The sequence below is a fragment of the Chenopodium album genome, chromosome 8 (genome assembly GCF_948465745.1).
Source record: "Chenopodium album chromosome 8, dcCheAlbu1.1, whole genome shotgun sequence".
Classification (NCBI taxonomy): domain Eukaryota; kingdom Viridiplantae; phylum Streptophyta; class Magnoliopsida; order Caryophyllales; family Amaranthaceae; genus Chenopodium; species Chenopodium album.
In genome coordinates, this window is record NC_137841.1 from 70,065,815 (window position 1) to 70,086,649 (window position 20,835).

Here is a 20,835-nt window from a genome sequence, read left to right on the forward strand (position 1 = left end):
ATGCTCATCAAGGGGGTCATGCCTAGAGCCAGATAAAGTCATGTCCTATCAATAGTTATTATGTGCATCATGATGCACCTAGAAATAGGTGTTTGGCGTCTATATTTTTGATAATTTAGTAAAAAAATTTAAACACTTTACAGAAAATAAACATACAATAAAATATATGAACACGTCACAAAAAACTTAACATGAACATGCAATTTTGTATGTTCATATTTTATAGAGTGATAATCATTTTTATGGGGTAAATGTTCAGTTTATATTACAAAACTATTGAATTATTACGAGTCAAATAAACTTCTTTCATAAATTGATGTTTATGTTATAGTGTTTTATTTGATATACTACAATTCAAATTTTGGATTGTACAGATTTTTTTACTAAATGTTCAAAAGTATAGGCATGTTACATTGCGATAATTCAGATTTTCTTACTAAATGTTCAAAATTTGCGATACTCATATTTTTTTACTAAATGTTCAAGTTTTACAATTGTTTAGATTTTTTTTTTTTTTTTTTTTTTTTTTTGCTAAATGTTCAAGATATAGGCGTGGTGCACATTAAAATTTGCGATATCCTATCACACTCAAGCCAATATTTCAAAAGCGAAGCCTAGTTAAGTCATGCCCCGTATGCCATGATGTGTTGGTTTGTGCCCACAAGCCCTTTGATTAAGCTAGTCAATATGCAGATTGACTTGTCGTCCTCATTTCAAGCCCGTGCTACTAAAAATATTGTCCATGCATGACCTATGACCACCGGCGTGCCTCTCATGTGCCATTCGGGACTAGTGGTAGGCTTTTACCAAATCAGGCCCATGCCCAGCTCTAGATAGAGTACGAAAACGGGCTAACAAGTGAGACATTCCTATATGGTGTTAGAATTGTGACTAATGAGAACGATTGATGTAGTGTAAACTTTTGTAAGATGTTGGATGTAGTAGTACAAGACAGTAAAAGCTTGACTTGGCAACTGATCCAGTTCGCCATTGGGCTACATAAAATCCAACATATCAACCACATCAACGATATTAGGCCTGCATTGTTTTTAATCTCAACATTGTTCTGAAGTAACACTTCCAAATTCTTCATGCTTCCTTTTTTTATTTTCACAAGAAAGACGACAAGTAATCATACTTTAATGATATTGATATAAGATAAATTGACAAACTCCAAAATTGCAAAATTTGTAAAATCATCTATATCGACTTTGTGATATTTAGAGATAGTATTGTTCTTCTTCGGTTGTTTAGGTAACATCCTAACTTCGTTCCTGAAATGTTGAAAAATATCTAATTATAACAAAATAAAAAGTCTGTTATTGTTAAATATTACTATGTATTAGATAATATACATGACTATTAATTTTATACCGCAAAATATCACAAAATTTGACGAGTCATAATGGGCAAAGAGCATCTTATTTTGACAAGTGGTAATATATTTAATTTTAGAGAATTGAAGGGTCTATGTGGTTAGTCCATGTGGACAACTTTAAGCCCGCACTTTTTACATGTTCTTTTACTACAATTTGTTTTTGTAAAAACCATAAATATGGAGAATTATTTTGCCCTACAACTGTACCAAAGCAACAATAGCAAGAAAAGAAAAAGGCCTAACCTCCTTTGGATCATTTGTCACCCTCAATAACAGCCCACATAACAACAAGCCAAGATAATCTTGTAGACAATGACTCATATGATCAAAATTCATTTGGAAAGAAGCATCAAAAAGAGGCTTTACCAATTTTATTTTATCTTTTTTTCATATTAATCAATCAATCTTAAAATTCATTATCTTGCTTATATAAATTATTGAAGTCATCAATTGTATCCAGTGATAATATCTATGTTAGTGGTTGACGCACATGTGTAATCATTGGTCTTTTATGCTTACTTTTTCGTAGCAGAATTACTTCCGTCTGAAATTAATAGTCGTGAAAACACTAAGAAAATGTTTTAGAATTTCGCTTTAAAAATTCAAAACGTGTTTGTGTGATGGGTTATATTATTAAGGAGTACGCATGTACCACTTTTGGATGTATATAAAAAGACATCTATTATCATGGTTTGTAATTTAATTTCTTAATGTGTTTAACTTCTAGGTATGTAATACCCTAGGGAAGATGTATATATATATGTAATTGATCATCATTACAATAAATAAAAAAAGTTTTTATATTACAAATATGTAATTATTGAAGGTTAAGACAATATGACAGGTATGTAGTTCAAACGATCAAAATATTATTTGATTGAAAGGATATATATCATGGCAATAAGAGAAAAGGAACCAATAAGAGAGGGAAGAAGTAGTGAAAGGGTATCTTTGACCGTGTAATTACATGCATATTGCATAAGCTTTATTTTGTGGTAGGTTATTTATGATTGAAGAAAAGGGACTAACAATGGCGGTCCCAAAAGAGTAGATTGAGTTGATTAAGTAAATATGAACAATGATGATTATTGAATTGTCATTTTCATGCATAAACATGCGTAAACAATAAAGCATTTTGCCCCAATTCGAGGAGTCTAGACCCTTGAGCTCTGGAAAAAGTTTAAACCAGGTGTGGAATTAAACTTCTTCCTACCCTTGTACCGTGAGGTTAAAAGATTTTGCAAGGATTGGTTGACTTTGCAAGAGTACAACTTTTGATACGTATTGCGTTTATATTGTCATGTGCAATTTGATTATAAGATGTTGAGACAATATGACTATTATTTTTTGACAATGAAAGTAGGGAGGAATATAGTGTATATTGGGGAATTTAAGGTGGGAAGAGGATCAACAAGACAAGAAGCGTTAGTAAATGCAACAAATTTTCTATGTTTGCATGAAAGATATTTTGGAATGATTTAAGTTTGGTGTATGTCCTTACAAGTGCAATTGAGAGTTATCCCCCATGTGTTTGAGGACATAAAGCAAAGTAGAGAGGGGATCTAGTCTATCAAGAAGTTTAGAAAAAAGTTATTTGTACTTTTGTGCGATGTTGCATGTTTGTTATATTAGTGGTGAGCTTAGAGACAACAAAACGTTTTAAATTCGTGGTTTGATTTGGTGTATAAGAAAGCAAAATCCAAAACACATGAATAGTAATTTGATCATTATTTCACATGTAATTGAAACTTAAGCAAATAGTAGAACTAACAAATTCCATATGTATTGAGTTAATTTTTTTATAAAAAATTTTGTGTCAAAAGGAGTATTATATAGAAATTTCCTCAACCACGCCCTACTCAAGCCTCTTCGGCATATCCCTAAGAGAGACGTTAGAATTAGGCCTAGAAATATCTTAATAACCCTAATTGTGGACTTAGTGAATTCCCCCCCCCCCCCCCACCCCACCCCCCTCTTTTAATTTCTTTTTATTTATATTTTCTTGAAACTTTGGTAATTGAAAAGGATAATTATTGTTTTCCAACAAAATTTGGAATGAAAAAGGGTGAATTTTATTTATTTGTTGGGATCAAAGATAGATAGAATTAATAAAAAAAATTAAAAAAAAATCACAACACAAAGAGCCCCTAATTTTCTAATTTCAGAATGTAATGAAATTACAAATAAACTCAAAAATTTAGCTAATAGTAGAAATAAATAATGATAGGTATGTAATTATGTATAGCTTGCTCGTGTATTCATGTTTGTTTGGTCATTGTATAGGTTGCTTGCTTATCCTAGTTAAAGATAATGGCCAAGTTCTGGCACTTTCTTGTCCTCTCTAGATCATAGGTCAACATTTTAGAATATACATTCCCTTTTCTTTTAAGTGCAATACATCTTTTTGGCATGTATTTTAAGGAAAATATTAAGCAATATAAATAAACTACAAATTAATCAAAATTATTTGTACACGCAATACCTAAACCTTAAATCTCTATTATTATTGTTCAAATTATTTTGAATAGTCGCTCATTTATTTACTCTAATCAACTTTTATATAAAAAATCTGTGAAAAAGATGTGTTACATTTAAAAGAAAACCAAGGAACAAAGTACAAGTACAAAATAATAATAATAATAATAATAACAAGGCTCAATCATTAATTTGGACATTGTTGATTAGGTAATTATTTCTTTGGACATAATAATCATCTCAATTTGATGTTGACTTCTACCAGTCAACTTTTGAGTTTCAAGCGAAGGTAGTATTTTATTCCATTTCCAATCAAAATTACTAGTCATTTAATTAAATTGTTATTATAGTAAAATAAATGATTAATTTTTTATTTCTAAAATATGTTGCAACTAACATAAAGTATATATATAATGATATTATTGATTGAAAATGATTATTCAATAATAATCTATACTTAATCAAAAATAATTACCAAATTTCATTATTAGAATTGGACTTCATAACATGAAAAATAAATTAAAATATTTTATTTATATATGGTTTGTTTTTATTCTATGGAATTATCAATATCTTCATTGAACAGAATTAAGTGAGAAAAACAAAGATGTTGAACAAAATGCTGGGATCTTAATTTCCAAGTCATTGGGGGTTGTTATTAAAGTATACTTCGTATTATTTAATTCTAGAATAAAAGTTACAGAGTATTATTTGTTGCTGTTATTTCCACTTTTCAAAAAAAAAAATTATGTTTGAACAATGATTGTCTTACAAACAAAATTTATAATAGAAGAATTATTTGAAGAGAGAGTATGTAATTGTCATATGTTTTTCTAAATATTCTTTGGTAAAATAGATTGAATTAATTTTTTTTTATTATTATTATTATTACAAGAAAATTGATGTTATACCATAAATAATTTTTATTTTTTTAAGAGATGTTAACATAAATGAGTTTTAAATTATTTTTAAAATTGTTTTCAAAAAAATTATTTTTAAAATTTTATTAGGGAAATTCGGATTACTTTTCAATGGAATGAGTTTTGGATAACCCATTTCTATATATGCAAAGAAAATTATCATAATCTGTTTTTCTAATTTTTTTTTTTTTATCATTTTTTTTTTATTTTTTTTTTATTTTTTTTTTGAGGGTAGGAAGATGAATGGTCCCATAATATATGGACCAATTAAACCGTTAAGGATAATCAATAACCAAAGGGACCACGATTATTTTTTTTTATTATTATTATTATTTTTTATTTATAATAGAATTTCCAAAAATAAAAATAATATATGGCAAATCAAATTGAAATGGTCCTAAATTAAATTGTATTGTATGTGGACATATGCACCATGTGTACCTACATTAGAGGGAGAAGGGTGGATTTGGGAATGCCTATCATTAGCTTGTGGATCATATACCCTTTCTTTCTTAGGACCACTCTTCGCCTACTTGGTATTTCTTGCTTCAATTTCCATATAAATTAATTAAGACACTCCAACTTATATAAAATTTTTCCTTTTAAAAAATAAATAATAGATTAAATTGAATGTATCAATTATTAGCATATACTTGTAATTATTATGTAAAGTTTTATTGCATTGGCTTCAAACATCCTTCCAATTACGGCATTTTAATTGTTGATGCGACGTTGTAGGGGATCATTCATTTTATTTTGAGCTATATTCTACAATTTAAAACTTTATGAGAAAGGAAATTTTGAAGCTTTTTACAACTTCAAAATAAATTATGTGAAGATGGTTAAATTTTTTTTACATAGTCATTTTCTTTATTTATTCATGCCTCTAATTTAGTGAAGAGGACATGTACTCGAGCAATTTATATGTCCATGAGTTCATTTGAAAAAAGAGGTTAATATAAAAACACGGTATCAGAATGGCTTTTTAATTGCTGATGCGACGTGATAACTAAGAGAATTAAATGGCATTGAGAGAACTAATGTGTCCAATGAACTTGGCAAAATGACCTCGTAACTTCGCGATGATCAGGGGTGTTACGACTCCACGAGAGTCTTCTACGTGTTAAATATGTGGTAGGTTGATCGTTTCTTATCAATCTCACCCTCATTCTTGGTTAGGAGTTATCGAAGTTGTCGTTTTCTACAAGTTATCTCCCCTTTCCTCCTTATATCATAAAAACAAAAGTTAGTTCTTCACTACTTGTTAAAGAACCAACTCAACCAAAAGTTTGAGACCTGAGAATATGTTTAATACTCTATCACGGCTCATAAATATACTGTAAATAAGTGTATATTAGGTCATGTTCATGTTGAGTTGAAAATTATAATAACTTCAAACTAATTTAAAGATTAATTAAGACTGTTTCGGGGTTTTTTGTGATTCCCTCGGATACTGGTCACGCTCTGCTGGCAATGAGACTCGGACACCTGCAAAATAACGAATATTCCGGTGTACGGAATATTCGCCTCCGACGCTCAAGTTAGTGAACGGAAACGGAAAAGGCTAGAGAGAGAAAGTAGAGAGAAGTTGGAGCTTTTTGATGCTCTGTATTTATGTTATGTCACCAAAATCCCCCTCCCATCATAAATGATTGGGGTATTTATAGGGGTGAGAACTTGTACCCCTCTAGGGTTTATACCCTAGAATTTCGTGACATGATTGGCTGCGCAATCAGAAGTCGCCACGTGTAGTAAGGGGCGCCGTTTTACGGCTTTCAAGGTTTTCTCGGGATTTGGGCCTGATGTCATCAGGGCCCTTTTCTCTTTCTGATTTTAGCATTGGGGCATTTAGAGATGGCTGACATGTGTCACTATGACCAGTGGACACGTGTCACATTCTCATAGGGCCACGTGTCACCTGTTTATTGGGCCACGTGTCACTATGAGATTGGGCCACGTACCTGGGGTATTTTTACCCTAAACATTTGCCCCTCAGAGGGGGTGGCTCGTACACTTACTGGCCGCCTCCTCTGATCTTGCACTCTGGACGTCCTGGTACTCTGGAAGGAGTTGATCTCCTAACTGACCAGAACGGCCACTTTAGTGGGACCGGACGTTCTGGTACTCTGGGAGGAGTTGATCTCCTAACTGACCAGAACGGCCACTTTAATGGGACTGGACGTCCTGGTACTCTGGGAGGAGTTGATCTCCTAACTGACCAGAACGGCCACTTTAATGGGACTGGACGTCCTGGTACTCTGGGAGGAGTTGATCTCCTAACTGACCAGAACGGCCACTTTAATGGGACTGGACGTTCTGGTACTCTGGGAGGAGCTTATCTCCTGACCACCCAGAACGGCCACTTTAATGGGACTGGACGTCCTGGTACTCTGGGAGGAGTTGATCTCCTAACTGACCAGAACGGCCATATATCTTCTTTGGGGTAATCTGGGCTTCCATGATTTCAGATGTACTTCCTGGCTTTCTAATCATGCTTTGTACGTCTGAGAACTGGGCGGACGCTTTTCCTCTTAGATTTTCTCAATTTTTGGAGACTAAGTGCTGAAGGTGTTAATTGTTCATCTGGTCTCTTTCACAAGTTAACAGAACCCTAACGTCGTCCTGGCCCTTTCTTCGAGTGATTTCTCAAGAAATTACCGTTTGAGTGTTTAGGCGGGAAAGATGGTTTTACCATTTTGCCCTCCTGAATTCACTCTATAAATATGGGAGGTGAATTCTCATTTTCACACTTTACCCAATTGTGAATTCTAGAGAGAAGTCAGAGCGTTCTAGTGAGAGAAAGTTATTTTTCCCTTAATCTTCAAGAGCGCCGCCGTGAGTTTGAGTTTTCCGGTCAATCTTCAAGAACTTCACCACCACCTTCAGAACTTTCAGAACGTACAGAGGTAGGCCGTCTACATCTTCTCTTTTACTCGTTTTCTTTTTCTTTTACTTCAATTCTGGATCCATACTCGGCTTCGTCCGACTCTTCTCATGAGGCCGGCCGTTCGCCTGGGACTGAGGAATCTAGAGTGGACGGAGAAGAGTTGTCTCCTCCCTGGAGTGAGTCTATGTCTGATGCGTACATACTCACCCCCACTTATTCTTCTCTGTCCCAACAGGCAATGGCGAGAACCATGCGTACGCGTGAGCTTAACGCGGCCAGGAACCCAGACGGAAGTCTGGTTCATCCTAGGGTCCCTTATGACCCTAGTGATCCAAGTACAATGGTGGAGACTGACTCCACCGCCCAAACAACGACCGCCTCCACTGGCTCTCATCACTTGGCCGTGGAGGTCACTTCTTCCTTCGAGGAACGCCTTAGAGCTGAAGGCGCCTCGTCCGCACCCGCTCCGGAACTTAGGTTCCCTCAATTTGCCAATTCAGTCATGGATGGGGCTGAACTAGTAGCCTGTATGGACAACCCTTCCAACCCGGGGGCGGACGCTTCTGGTTCGTCCGTCCCTTCTTCTCAACCTCGGCCTCAACGGGGTGGGGCGGACAGACCCTTAACAGGAATCTCAATCCGTGAACCGTCCGCTCTGCCTATTCGCAACGCCCCTCCTTCGGGAAATGGGGCGGACGCTGCCAAGGATAAAGGCAAGCGTCCAATGGTCGAGGAGGACGTTCCTTCTTCGATGGGCGTCCCAAGCTCAAGGGGCCGAAGCTCGGCCGAGGCAGCAGATTTGGACAGAGTGCTGTCTTCAGAGTTTGGGAGTGCCCCTTCTCACCAAGTGGAAGAGGAGGAAGTTGAAAAAGAGGCCGTGGGTGAGACAGCCGAGGGCGAGGAGGCGGCCGAAGAGACCGTCGCCAACATTGATAACTTTAGGGACCCGTACGCCTGTACAATTGGGGAGACAGCCCTAAAGTTTTTAAAGAAAGATTTTGAGAAGTATAAGGAGTCCCTCCATTTGGGGGAGGGATTCGAGATTCAAGTCCCCAGGAAGGCCGTTGCTGTGGCTATCTGGGATGAGGAGAAGCCGCGCAAACGAGCGTTTTGCGTTTACCGGGCCGCCTTTGATGTAGGGCTCCGCTTCCCTCTTCACCCATTCGTCCGGACTGTCCTGGACGAGTATGACATCGGCCTCTTCCAACTGACGCCAAACAGTTGGTTGAACATCTTTGGGTACTTAGTGACGTGCATCGCTAAGAAATTTACACCAGACTTTGCGGTCTTTTGTGAGATGCACTCACTCACTCGGCTGGAAAAGGAGGTGGATGGTTGGCTTATCTTGAGTGCAACCAGGGATTACATGGTCGTGGTCGACCGTGTCAGTAAGTGGAGGGACTGGAAGCACCGTTTCTACCGTATCAAAACTCGGGACGCGGAGTTCAACCTCCGCATGAACAGGTGCCGTCCAGAGCCTATTCAACTCGGACGCGGAGACCTCAAGCCTGACAAGCCGCCCATCCACCCAAGCCACGAACACCAGCTCGAGTACTTCAAAGTTAATCGAGTCAGGCGGGGCAACAAAACTGAACGGGTCCCTAGCCATTGGGTTCCACTTGCCAATTGGCTTAGGGACCCTATCTTCATGTCTGCGTACGGCCTGTACCAGAACATGCCCCAAGGTGGGCACCTAGATATATAAACTTTTCTGCACGCACATAGAATTCTTCAGAAAAATATTCTAACACTTTTGCCTTCTGTTTTTGCAGCGGAGGCGTACGCTATGCTTGACTCGGCCCAAAAAGCGGAGGTTGAGATGTCCGAGGTGGACTTGGCCAGATACAAGGCTCGCTTCAAGATGTACGAGCAACTCAAAGAGGTAAACACTTAGCTTATTTTTTGAATTTCTCATTTCTTAATGCGTCCGCTCTGCTATATTGGAAGGAGCCTACTTCCTGAGTTTGCACGGACGCTCTATGTCCGTTCATGCATGCTGACAGGGAGCTCCTTTCCCAAATCGCACGGACGTCATCAAATTGTTTTGACTTGGTGTTTTTGCAGACCTCCTCTTCCACCCCGAAGGCCAGGCGGAAGCAGCCGGCCACGTCCACTCCTGATGCGAACGCATCCAAGAGGAGAAAGACGGTTGCTTCCAAGACGTCTTCTCAAGCAGCGGCCATGGCAAAGTCGCAGACTGCTACAACGCAGTCTAAAGGAGAACAACCCCGGCTGACACAAAGCGGGGCCTCCAAGCCCACGGAACCTGTTGCTGGTCAGGTCCGTGAGGAGTCCGTCCCTTCGGACGGTGGGGATAGGTTAACCCCAGAACAAATGACCGGTCGCTGGATCGGGACGGTGCTGGTCAACCCACCGTCCAGTGACGCTGAAGGGAGCCGTCCGGAAGAGGAGGAAGCTCCTTTACCGCCTCCTCCCACCAACCGTTCTCCTCCAACCTTCTCCACTGGTTAGCCATCTTTTTCCTCACTTTTTATAAGTCTGTTGTAAAATTCAGCTAACTTCTCTTACACGGTCGTCCGCAGATATATCAGAGGAGATGCAGTTGAGGGTACCCGGCCAGTCACTGACTGGCGCGGACAGGAAGGCCATGCGCGAGGCCATGGTTCGCGCGGTCCCACAAGCGCAGCGTGATAAGCTGCGGGGGATCAACGAAGGCTTCCTCGGCCCCATGCTGAACTGCAGTGCCGAGGTAGACTTCTATCTCCTTATGTTTTTGCTCTCCAACACTTAGCCAACTTTTTATATTTTTGACTGAGTTTCTTCCTTCTGTCCGCAGCTCTTCCTCCGTTTGAACAGCGTCCTCAGCTTTCCTGATTTCAATCCAAGCGTCATTTTAAAATAAGAGATTATGGGCCTAAGGGAGCCTAGTCCTATTTACCATACTATTCCATGTGACTTAAAAAGTTCAGGTACATGATACAATGATACAAAGAATATAAGAGATTCATGATTTTACAAATTATTCGTCATATCATTATTAAGTATTAGATTAGTAAATCGTTATTATTGCTACTCATGTGCTTAATCTAATCTAATTACCTAATTAAGGGGAAGCCTTTACTAGACAAAATCAATTATTAGGGTGATTAGATTGTGGTGGTGCCAACTTCCACTCATATGACATCAAGTATTGATTTTGACATCTTTTGCTCACAATCAAATTTGTCTTGAAACATAATACATCATTTCGTGTTTAAGGACAATGTTCATTTAATTTGTAATATAATGGTGTGGAGTATAAGCTCCAATATCTCTATCATGCATTTTGAAACATGCATAGGACAAGAAGTACAAATATTCAAGATCACATATTACAAACTTTATATATCGTGTACCTGGTACATACATTCCAAAGTATGAGATACGTTAAAATTTTATTGCAATAATTGGGTATGAGTAATATAACTATCTATCTATCAAAGATACAAATATATATTTCATGTCAAAAAGATTTATTTGTAAAGTGATTCAATAACCTACAAATTGTATGTACTATTTATCATGTTTATATATTTATTATTGAAATTATTTTTATATAAACACACTTTTTTATATATATATATTTTGAACACTTGATCACGAAAACACATATGGTTACGCCAACTAAACTCTTTACAGAATTATTATGTAAAAGTTAAATTAGTTTTATGTTGGTCAAAAGGGACCCTACCTTTAGATTACAAGAAGTCCCCTTTAATTCATCCCCATCATTGTATTACAAGTAGTAATATGGCACTATTAACACAAATTTTGGCACAACTCTAATTAAAAGATTTACTATCAAATAAATTCATTTGTCATGTCTCATGTGATATTCTTTACCTCAAAATCTATGATGAAAAATACAAGTGGGAAAAAAATAAGAAAGTTAATTGGTCCAACTAAAATAAAAATGGCCAACCACGATATGATGGACCCACCTAATAATATATTGTACTACTCTTGCAGCCTTGCCTTAAATGGGATCTCTCAGAACTCAGAAGGCCAAGAAGGAGCCTTTAATGTTAACCCCTCTCACATTGATTTTCTCTCTCCCTTGACTTTTTATTGAGTTTAGTCAAGGCTTTATTTTAAGTTTAGATTCTAAGGGAATATATGTTCTTTGTGTTGTTCTATTCACACATACTTATGGTCGGAATTATCCCCACCTTTTCACTCACATATCTTAAATATCCCAAACCAAACCTTACTTTCATACTCTTCCTAGCTAGCTAACGTTTTGTGTCATACTCTTTCTTGGTTGTCATTGAAGAAGCTACAATTGTCAATATTTTGTTAGTTATTAGGACTTGTCAATCTCGAACTAAAGGTATTACGTACATAAATTATATTTAACTGTTCTATAGGAGAAAACATCTTGCACTTGGATCGTAGTGGTGATTAGTTAGTGGAAGGGGTTAATCCACGGTTAAGGTTTGGACCATGATTAGCTTAGGCTAGGCGACGCAATCTAATTAATTTGTTATTGGCTATGCCTTTGGAGTTAGGCCCTACATGTATTAATGAAAATTTAAGACCTGACATGATCAATTTGATCGTGATTTTTAATATATATAACTATTACAGACAAAGTAGAGAGTCCAATTTGTAATGTATGAAATTTGACCAAGTAAATTATTTAATCAATCTACGTTTGACTGTATAAGTTTTATCTTAAAAGTTGGTCCACCTATAAAATGAATTGGTCCCACTTGGGCTAGGACGACGGTCACCTTAGGTCACTAGCTCTTCCAATTTTATTGCTTGTCATGATAGTACACAACTGGCATAGGATCGAGTTACTTGCATTGAAATAAATTTGATAGTTGAATTCCTTAAGATTCTCCTTACAATTCGTTTGGTAGCCTATCATAAATAACAATTATAGTAATAAATTAAATGTAGTTTAACAAGCAAGTAACATCCTAATGTACATAGTAATGCAATCTCATCCCTCCAAACTTTTGTTTTTTGTATAAATGTTCATTGCCATACAATACCACCGTACCTCAAATGGTAGGTAATGGATGGTATTAAAATTTGGGAAGAAAAAGTGAGAATTTAGTGTGAACTAACATTACAATGAAAGTAATTAAGCATCGTTATTTCTTACAGATTCGATCATATACTACGTATAAAATTGTTCCCACTTTCAGCATTTATTATCATCAATTAAATAAGTCGTTAGATTATTTTAAAGGTTGTCATTTATGCCACGTAAGCTAGCGAAAAGCATATATAGTATTCCACTTGTACTGTCAGCAAGTTGCAAATCAAACTATAGTGCTGATTCATATCACTATATCAGCTCAAATAAATAAAATAAATAAATAAATAAACATAGGTAGTAACTACTAAAGATATTTGAGCTTCTGGAATTTAAACATTTTGAATGTATATCTATATCTATATCTATATCTATACTTATATATTAAAAAACGTTATTAAAACAGAATATGTTCCACGTGTCACCTTTTTCAAGTTCGACATGTCAACAATTTGCGCCACATGTCATTATACACTTTCACATGCATGTATTAGGTTTGCATCTAAAAAATGCTTATAACAAAACTGGAACTCAAAACCAACTTAGATAAGTTAATTTCTGTCTTATTATACTATTTGTTTCCATTATGTAATTATTGAGTTTGAAAACTAAAAAATGTTTATAACAAGACTTAAACTCGAAACCAATAAGTCTTACTATCTAAACAGTCGAATTCGATTAGCAAATTAAACAAGTACAAACTAGTAACCCGATGCATCGCCCAAGCCACACACTAGTTATAAATTAATACATGTTTGATTCTCCAATCTACTTGTTTCGCATTCGCTTAAGCTAATTGGTTTTCTTTTGAGACATTTATCTGGAAAAATTATTTTCAACATATTATAATAAGAAAGGTAAATACTTACATCAATACATCTAGAAGATTTGTGATCGTCATGTAATACTCAATTGGTCACTATCGTAATCTAACCTATAACCATTTTTTTAATGACCAAATTCGTCAATTTTCATTAATAGCTAAACTTAAATCATTGGAAATTACATCTTCAATAATACTACTTATATATTTCGTAGGCAATTCCGCCCACTGATATCTATTTGAATAACCTATAACCATTTGTAATCTACTTTCACAGTTTCACCTAATTAATTATGAATATACATAGCAATATGCCAATATTGAAATATATACTTCCTTTGTTCTTTTTTACTTGACCTGTTTATTTTATCATGTTTGGCAATGCAAAACTTTAACGATCAATAACTTTAATTTTCCATAAGTAAAACTTATAAAAGTTTTATATTATGATAGTATTTATTAAGACAAATTCAAAAAGATTTCACATAAATATAAGGAGAGGTGATAAATAGTGTAAAAGTCAAAACGAATCAGTAAAAAAAAGGGACAAAGTATAACATACGATTATTATGATGGAACTATTTCCCTCCTTCTCCATGTATGTATGAACCGCATTCAATTTCTTGGAAACATTAGACACCGTGCGTGGTGGACCATGAAATTTGATGTAGGAGATTATCATTATTTTTATAGATTTTGCGAACAAACTATGTGGACTGAAATTGCCATGACTTATTCCTATCAAAAGACATATAGTACGTACTAATGTACTATAGTTATTATTTGTCACATTAGAAATGTTATATGTATAATATTTTGAGGTAGATGTATAAAAAATTTTGGTGTAAATAATTTTGAGATAGTTGTAAAAAAAAGGAAAAAAAAAAAAACAAAAAACTCACTTTCTACTTAAGTTGTACTGGTAGTTGCCTCAAAAAATAATATTATTTGTCACATTAGAAGTTCCATTTTTTTTTTTTTTTAAATAGATTCAATTTTTTTGTGAAACATTACACACATCACTAAAGGAAAGTGTATGTTGCGATCATTTATACAATAGTTATTGCTCTTCATTTATACACTAAGGAATATTTGTATGTTTTCTACACCTGAAATTATCTAACCTTAACTCAAATAAATTGACCTATTTAACGTTGGTTTTTGCCTTAGGTTGACACACGATTGAATAATCATGTGCACCTTAAGGTATTTTTTTCAAGATAAGCGCATCCTAAGATTTTTTTTATTTTTATTTATTTATTTTTTTTAAAGAATTTTTGGATTCTATATTTATGGGCCATCTGCAGTCACCTGGAAAATCATATCTCAGATTTGACCCTACACCTTAGTGTAAGTAAAATTTTGTAAATATTCCCACTTCATGTCCATTAAATCTCATCAACAAATCACATTAATTTATAGTGGATTAACCTTTAATTCGAAATGCTCTCGTTGGATGTCCCCTAGTATTGTGACATAACCCTAAAATTTCATGTGAGAACGTTAAGGGGGACATACGTACACTACTACACTAGATATGGTCATATAATGCATGTATGGAGTATATAAGAAGAATATAAAGATTAGATATGATGACAAACTAGTGTAATTCTGTCTGTTACGATGATAACGGCGATTTTATTTTTGCAGTGGCACACAACTGGCTATTATCCGACTTTGATTGATGCTATCTATGACTCTAGCTGTACACCAAGTCTAGGCCTCTAGAAAGGGAACTCAACCAATAGCCCACATAGAGGTCCAACTTCTAACTGAATTTTGTTCCACCGACTTCTCTATTGAGATACGGAGTATATTCGTCTTTTGTCCCGATATAATAGGTCACATCTGATTCAATCTTAATCCCAGTAAAATAGAGTTATCGTTATGAAATGATACCCCATATACAAGAATGTTCACATTAAATGTTATACTTAATCAAATACAATGTTTAGTTAATTTGATTCTAAGCCCCCTTTGGTAATTTTGGTGTTGATAGAAATTTAAAAGGAGCAAAGTCAACTAAAATGTTCGAGATGATCCTTTTACTTTTGTTGACTTATTATAAATTACTTTGTTTGAAAAAGTCAAAATAGAACAGCATATGCGTTAAAAAAAAAAGGTTTCTAATAAACATATTAAAAGGTAGTATAGCCTTATCGAACTTTACAAGAGATAATATAGTCATAGATCATAAAAAAATAAAATTGCAATCTTAAGTAAGTTTTTTCCTTGTATCACCACCAACTTAAAAGGAACAATCAACTTTAGTACAATCATAATGTCAAAATTTCTCATCCAAGCCTTTTGGAATCATTATATCATCATAAATCTCAAAGAAATAAGTGAAGAAGAAAAAAAATCATAACAATTAGCCAAAAAAAAAAAGAAAACAATTCGAAACACGCTATAAACCTGTCCTCCTAACAAGTCTTGCCTAAAATCTAAGTACTGAAAAATTGCAAATGTACAAGATGTACAGGTCCCCCACAAAATTGAACATTCTTGTTAACTCACTTTCTTTTTTCTTTTTCTTTTTTCTTTTTTTTACTTGGCCACTCCAAGTAAATTATGCTTTTTTTTTTTTTTGTTTGTGTTTTTTTTTTTTTTTTTTGAAAAAGATGGGCATGAACTTTCCTTCATGTATCTTTTTCTTCCTTTGGAGGTAGAAACTTTACTAGTACCAAAACTTGGTACTACCAAAAATCCTCTACTTATCATCATCATCATCATCACTATCATATCGACTAATAAATACCTAAAAAAAAAACCAATAAAAAGTTGTAAAGAAGACGATTAATGTGATCGATCAAATGTTGTAAGATGTCTTGATTCAGAATTCCAAAATTGTCCAATATCAGCTGCAATTTTCTTAGCATCCATTGATGCACCTAACAATCCTCGTTTGGTAAACCCTACCGCGTATAATCCCGATTCGCCTTTCCATCCGTTAGGGAATGGCCTTCGCGGAAGTCCATCTTGCTCTGAGAACATCTCCCTTTCCTAATGAGAAAGAAAATGGAACACCATACTTTACTTTTTCATTCATTTTGAACTTTTATTTTTGGTAATATATAATACGTACAATTAATTTAATATTCTTAAGAGCCAAGCAACTAAAACATAAAATGGCCTGGTAGGGAAAATGTAACAAAGATAAGGAAATTTATTTATGAAAGAAATATAAATATAAAGAAAAAGATGATACCTTTAGCCAATGTGGCACATTGCTTTTGTATCCAGTTGCTAAGATGATTGCATCAAAATTCTCTACACTTCCATCAACAAATTCAACTGCATGGTGCATTAATCGCCTTATGCCCGGACATACCTATATGTACGATAACAAATATGCAACCTTTTAGTCACTTTATTTTACCATTCTTATGTCATAGCTATGAATATAAAAGATGTGACAAAATCAATTGAACAACTCGTCTTTCAAAAAATATACTCGCATCATGATTTTCAATCGCTATGTGGGGTACTAATTTTCCTACCTTTACAAAAATATTACGAAATAAGATAGCTAGCAGCCTATTATTTGTAGATTGCACTAGAATTATAGTTTAAATCATAACATGTCACGGTCCATTGTGTATGTAATCAAGTTAGTTTAGGTATAAAGAGTCTAATATGATTGTTTTTAATATCATATAATAGACATTTATAGGCAGATAAATATCCTTCCAATCCCTCCTACCACTAAAATAAAATGCTAATAATTAGTGTCAAGTTGATATAGAAATTATTAATAATGTTTAATCTAATTCTCAAAAAGGAGCAAAAAATAACAAAAGGTGAAATGAGATTGAAAGAGGCCTAAATCACACCAAAGGATTTGCTAATGATTTATTAGCTAGTAATGGAAGTGAGTATCATGTCCCACTAAAATTCTATCAAGTAATAGGAGAAGTTATGCCTTTTATGGGCAAAAATCTTACTAGGATCTCTCAACTTTGGAGCTCATGAGAATCAAGAACGAAAGCAAGAGGGAGAAAAAAAAAACACATGAGGAAAAAAAAGTAAGATGTGAAATGATAGTAATAATTATAGAGACATGAAGTACTACAACTATACCTTGATGTCTCCTCTTTTGATCTTGTCAAACGTCCCAACATCTAACACCGGCGTCTTCCCTGTCAAATTTTTAAGCTCGAGGGGACCCGTTTTGGGACGAGCTAAACCTAGTTTTGAAGTGTCGCCAAATATTAACCACGCGATTATTAATAGGAGCCGGTCCACTAGGGTTATTGGCAACCACTTGAGCAACCACATGGATAACCCGAAAGTTGATCTTCCAAACATTTCTCTTGGTAAGAGATGAACCTTAAAAAAAAAAAAAAAAGTAACGCAACTCAATTATTAATCAGGACTTGTAAATTAATTAAATGAACGGATTGAATTAAGAGATATTCAAAAGGTCTGTCATGACTGTCAGGTTCGATTCTTATCTGACTTTTGTGTCTGCCTCTAAACTAATAATAAATCATTAAGAAAAACTCGATTGGAACAACCATATGTAAAGGTAGAGTTGACTGTTAAAGGAAGGTGGGAAGTAAGGCCAAATTCGTGAGTGTAGTACATCCTAGTGCAAGGTGTTTTACAGGCAACAAATGCTTCTTTACAGATGAAAAACCTTTTTTTTAGGAAGGGTTAAAAAAGATTGGGCCATATATATATGATTATATTATAAATAAAATTACTTAGTAGTTAATAATCTTTTTATTTAGCTAATATGTTTTGAGCCAATGTTGCGCATGCTTGAGCATCCCAAGAAAGTGAAAAAAATAGGAGAATACTACTAATACATCCTTCCAATTTACAAAATTATGAACAGTGCTTGGAACTTGAACTCACTAACTAATTAGACCAAAACTAATTATAACAGCCCCATAAAAAAGATTTTATAACAATTTTTTAAAACTTAGCTTAAAGCTTTATTGCATGCCCATGACTACTATATATAAGTGCTTTTTTATTTTATTATAAAGTTTTCATAAAGCTTCACTTTTCACTATACTATGAACAAAAGAGCACACACACGCTCACACAAAATTCCACAATTATATCATAATATATTGGGGAGGAGGTGAAGTGCTCAAGTTATGATTAAAAATCCATTACCGAAAGATAATCAAATTAAAAGAAAAATTAAAAAGAAAGTAGGCATCAAAACAAATGATTTCGTAATGTTATTTTGTCATTATTTTAAGAAATTAATTTATAACTAAATCACTTAAATTTCAATTAGTCCTTTCTTTGTAATGGTGGAGAACTACTAAAAGTTGGGTCTAGCTTTGTTAAAAGGCTAAACCAATATTAGGCTTTTTGATCATTCAATAGGTGATCCTAAATATAGGAGGACACTATAACTAAACTTAAAAATACCACTGCCCCCTTTACTTCTTATCTTTTAAGTTTACTCCCTTTTCATAGATATCATGCCAAACACATAGAAAGAAACAAAACATGTGGCAATATCTTACATAATTAAGATATCCTAATGAATCTCCATTCAGCTGTGAAATTAACTATCTTTAAATCGATAAATTAAACCTGGATTTGAACGTGTGGCGATGATTCTTTTTCAAGGCTATATTGACGCAGTCAATACTCAATAGTCTAATTAATTAACCTAAACGCGGTCAAATTTTACTTATGTGTAACTTAAATCCAAAAGGGTTTTTTTTATAAAAAAAAAAAAGATAAAAAAGATGTTGAACAAAAGATAAAAAATTAAATTAATTAATAAGAATAATTAAGGATAGTACAATAGTAAGGTGGTACTTACTGTATCTCGGACCACAATTGAAGGCATAGCATTATGATGACAAAGGTCCAAACACACTTCCATCCCTGAATTTCCACTTCCAACAACTAACACCCTTTTACCTCTAAACGTTTCACCACTTTTGTACGAACTTGTATGTACTACTTGCTTACCAAACTCCTTTAACCCTTCTAACTCCGGCATAACAACCTCCGCATTCTCCCCCGTCGCCACCACCAACCACCGGCACACGTATTCCGTAGTGAACACAACCTCCTCCTCACCACCAATACCGCCTTTTTCGTTTGTCCCTCTACCACTAGTAGAGCACGTAGTGGACGTCCTTACCCTCCAAAACCCTAGCGTTTGATCAAATTCGGCTTTCTCGACCGTCTGATTAAACAAAGGCTTGATATCGAATTTCCTAGCGTAGTCCTCCAAGTACTCGATAAATTGCCTCTTTGTAGGGTACATAGGGAAGTCTTGTGGGAAGGGCATTAAGGGTAATTCACAAAATTTCTTAGGAAGGTGTAGCCTTAAACGATCATACGTCTTAAGTTGCCATAAAGACGCAATACAATTAGATCTCTCTAGAATCATACTTGGTACGCCTTTCTCCTTCAAACATGCCGCCACGGCTAACCCTGATGGCCCTGCCCCTACAATCACCGGACCCGAAACTAGTATGCAACGCGTATTTGTAGTCGCTTTCGTGTTACGTTGTGGATCATTCGCTAGTTTCCCTTCCATCTCTCTCAAATTGTTGTAAAAGTACTCCATATTGTTGTTATACTACTACTAATTTAACAAAAAAAATATATAATTTATAATTTTTTTAATATAAGGATTTTGTAGTTGTGTGTGTTTATATGGCTTGTTAACTACTACTAATAATAGTAACAAACTAATAGAACAAGATTAGAGGAGAAATGGTTAATAACAAACATTAAGTAGAAGCACATGTTTGTAACTAACAAAAATGAAGGGGGGGGAATATTAATTAATGATGATAACAATAATCCTAGATAAATTCTTGAATAAAAGATGGGAATTGAATTTTCTTGTTAGAAAAAGATAATTAATTAATTTTTTTTTTAAAAAAAAAGATAAAATAAAGGGTAGAATATATCTTAGAATGGTGTTGTAGTTGAATGGAGAAGAGAAGAAGAGAGGAGAGGAGAGCGGCGAAGGGTACGGGGGTGATAAATCAGCATTGAACACCAAGAAAGAGAGAGAAAGAGAGTATGAAAGAGAGAGTGAGAGGGAGAGATTGTGATTTGTGAATATATATATATATTTTTTGCTTCTTTTTTTTTTATTATTAAAATTAAATTTATAATTTTTGTTATTCAAAACATATGGTGTGTGAGGAAGTGTGGTAAAAAGGTATTGAGCTCTATTCGACTTTGAGTGGGACTTTTTCCCCATAACAAAGTAATTAAGTTCCCAAAAATAAAAAATAAAAAATAAAAAATAAAAAATAAAACTTTTTTTTTTTTTGGAAACTTTTCTACATGTCTAGCTTATGAAAC

At 34.7% G+C, this 20,835-nt stretch overlaps 1 protein-coding gene across 1 annotated transcript; it reads right to left on the bottom strand.

The window, feature by feature from the left end:
• Nucleotides 1-15,796: 15,796 nt before the first annotated feature.
• LOC145556455 (indole-3-pyruvate monooxygenase YUCCA6-like) lies at nt 15,797-20,550 on the bottom strand. The gene is made up of 4 exons (XM_081618107.1): nt 19,325-20,550; nt 17,611-17,859; nt 16,739-16,861; nt 15,797-16,533 (listed from the first exon to the last, which is right to left on the bottom strand). The coding sequence occupies exons 1-4, from the start codon at nt 20,081-20,083 to the stop codon at nt 16,327-16,329; spliced, it is 1,338 nt and encodes a 445-aa protein (XP_081474233.1). The 5' UTR covers nt 20,084-20,550; the 3' UTR covers nt 15,797-16,326.
• Between the last annotated feature and the right edge of the window lie 285 nt (nt 20,551-20,835).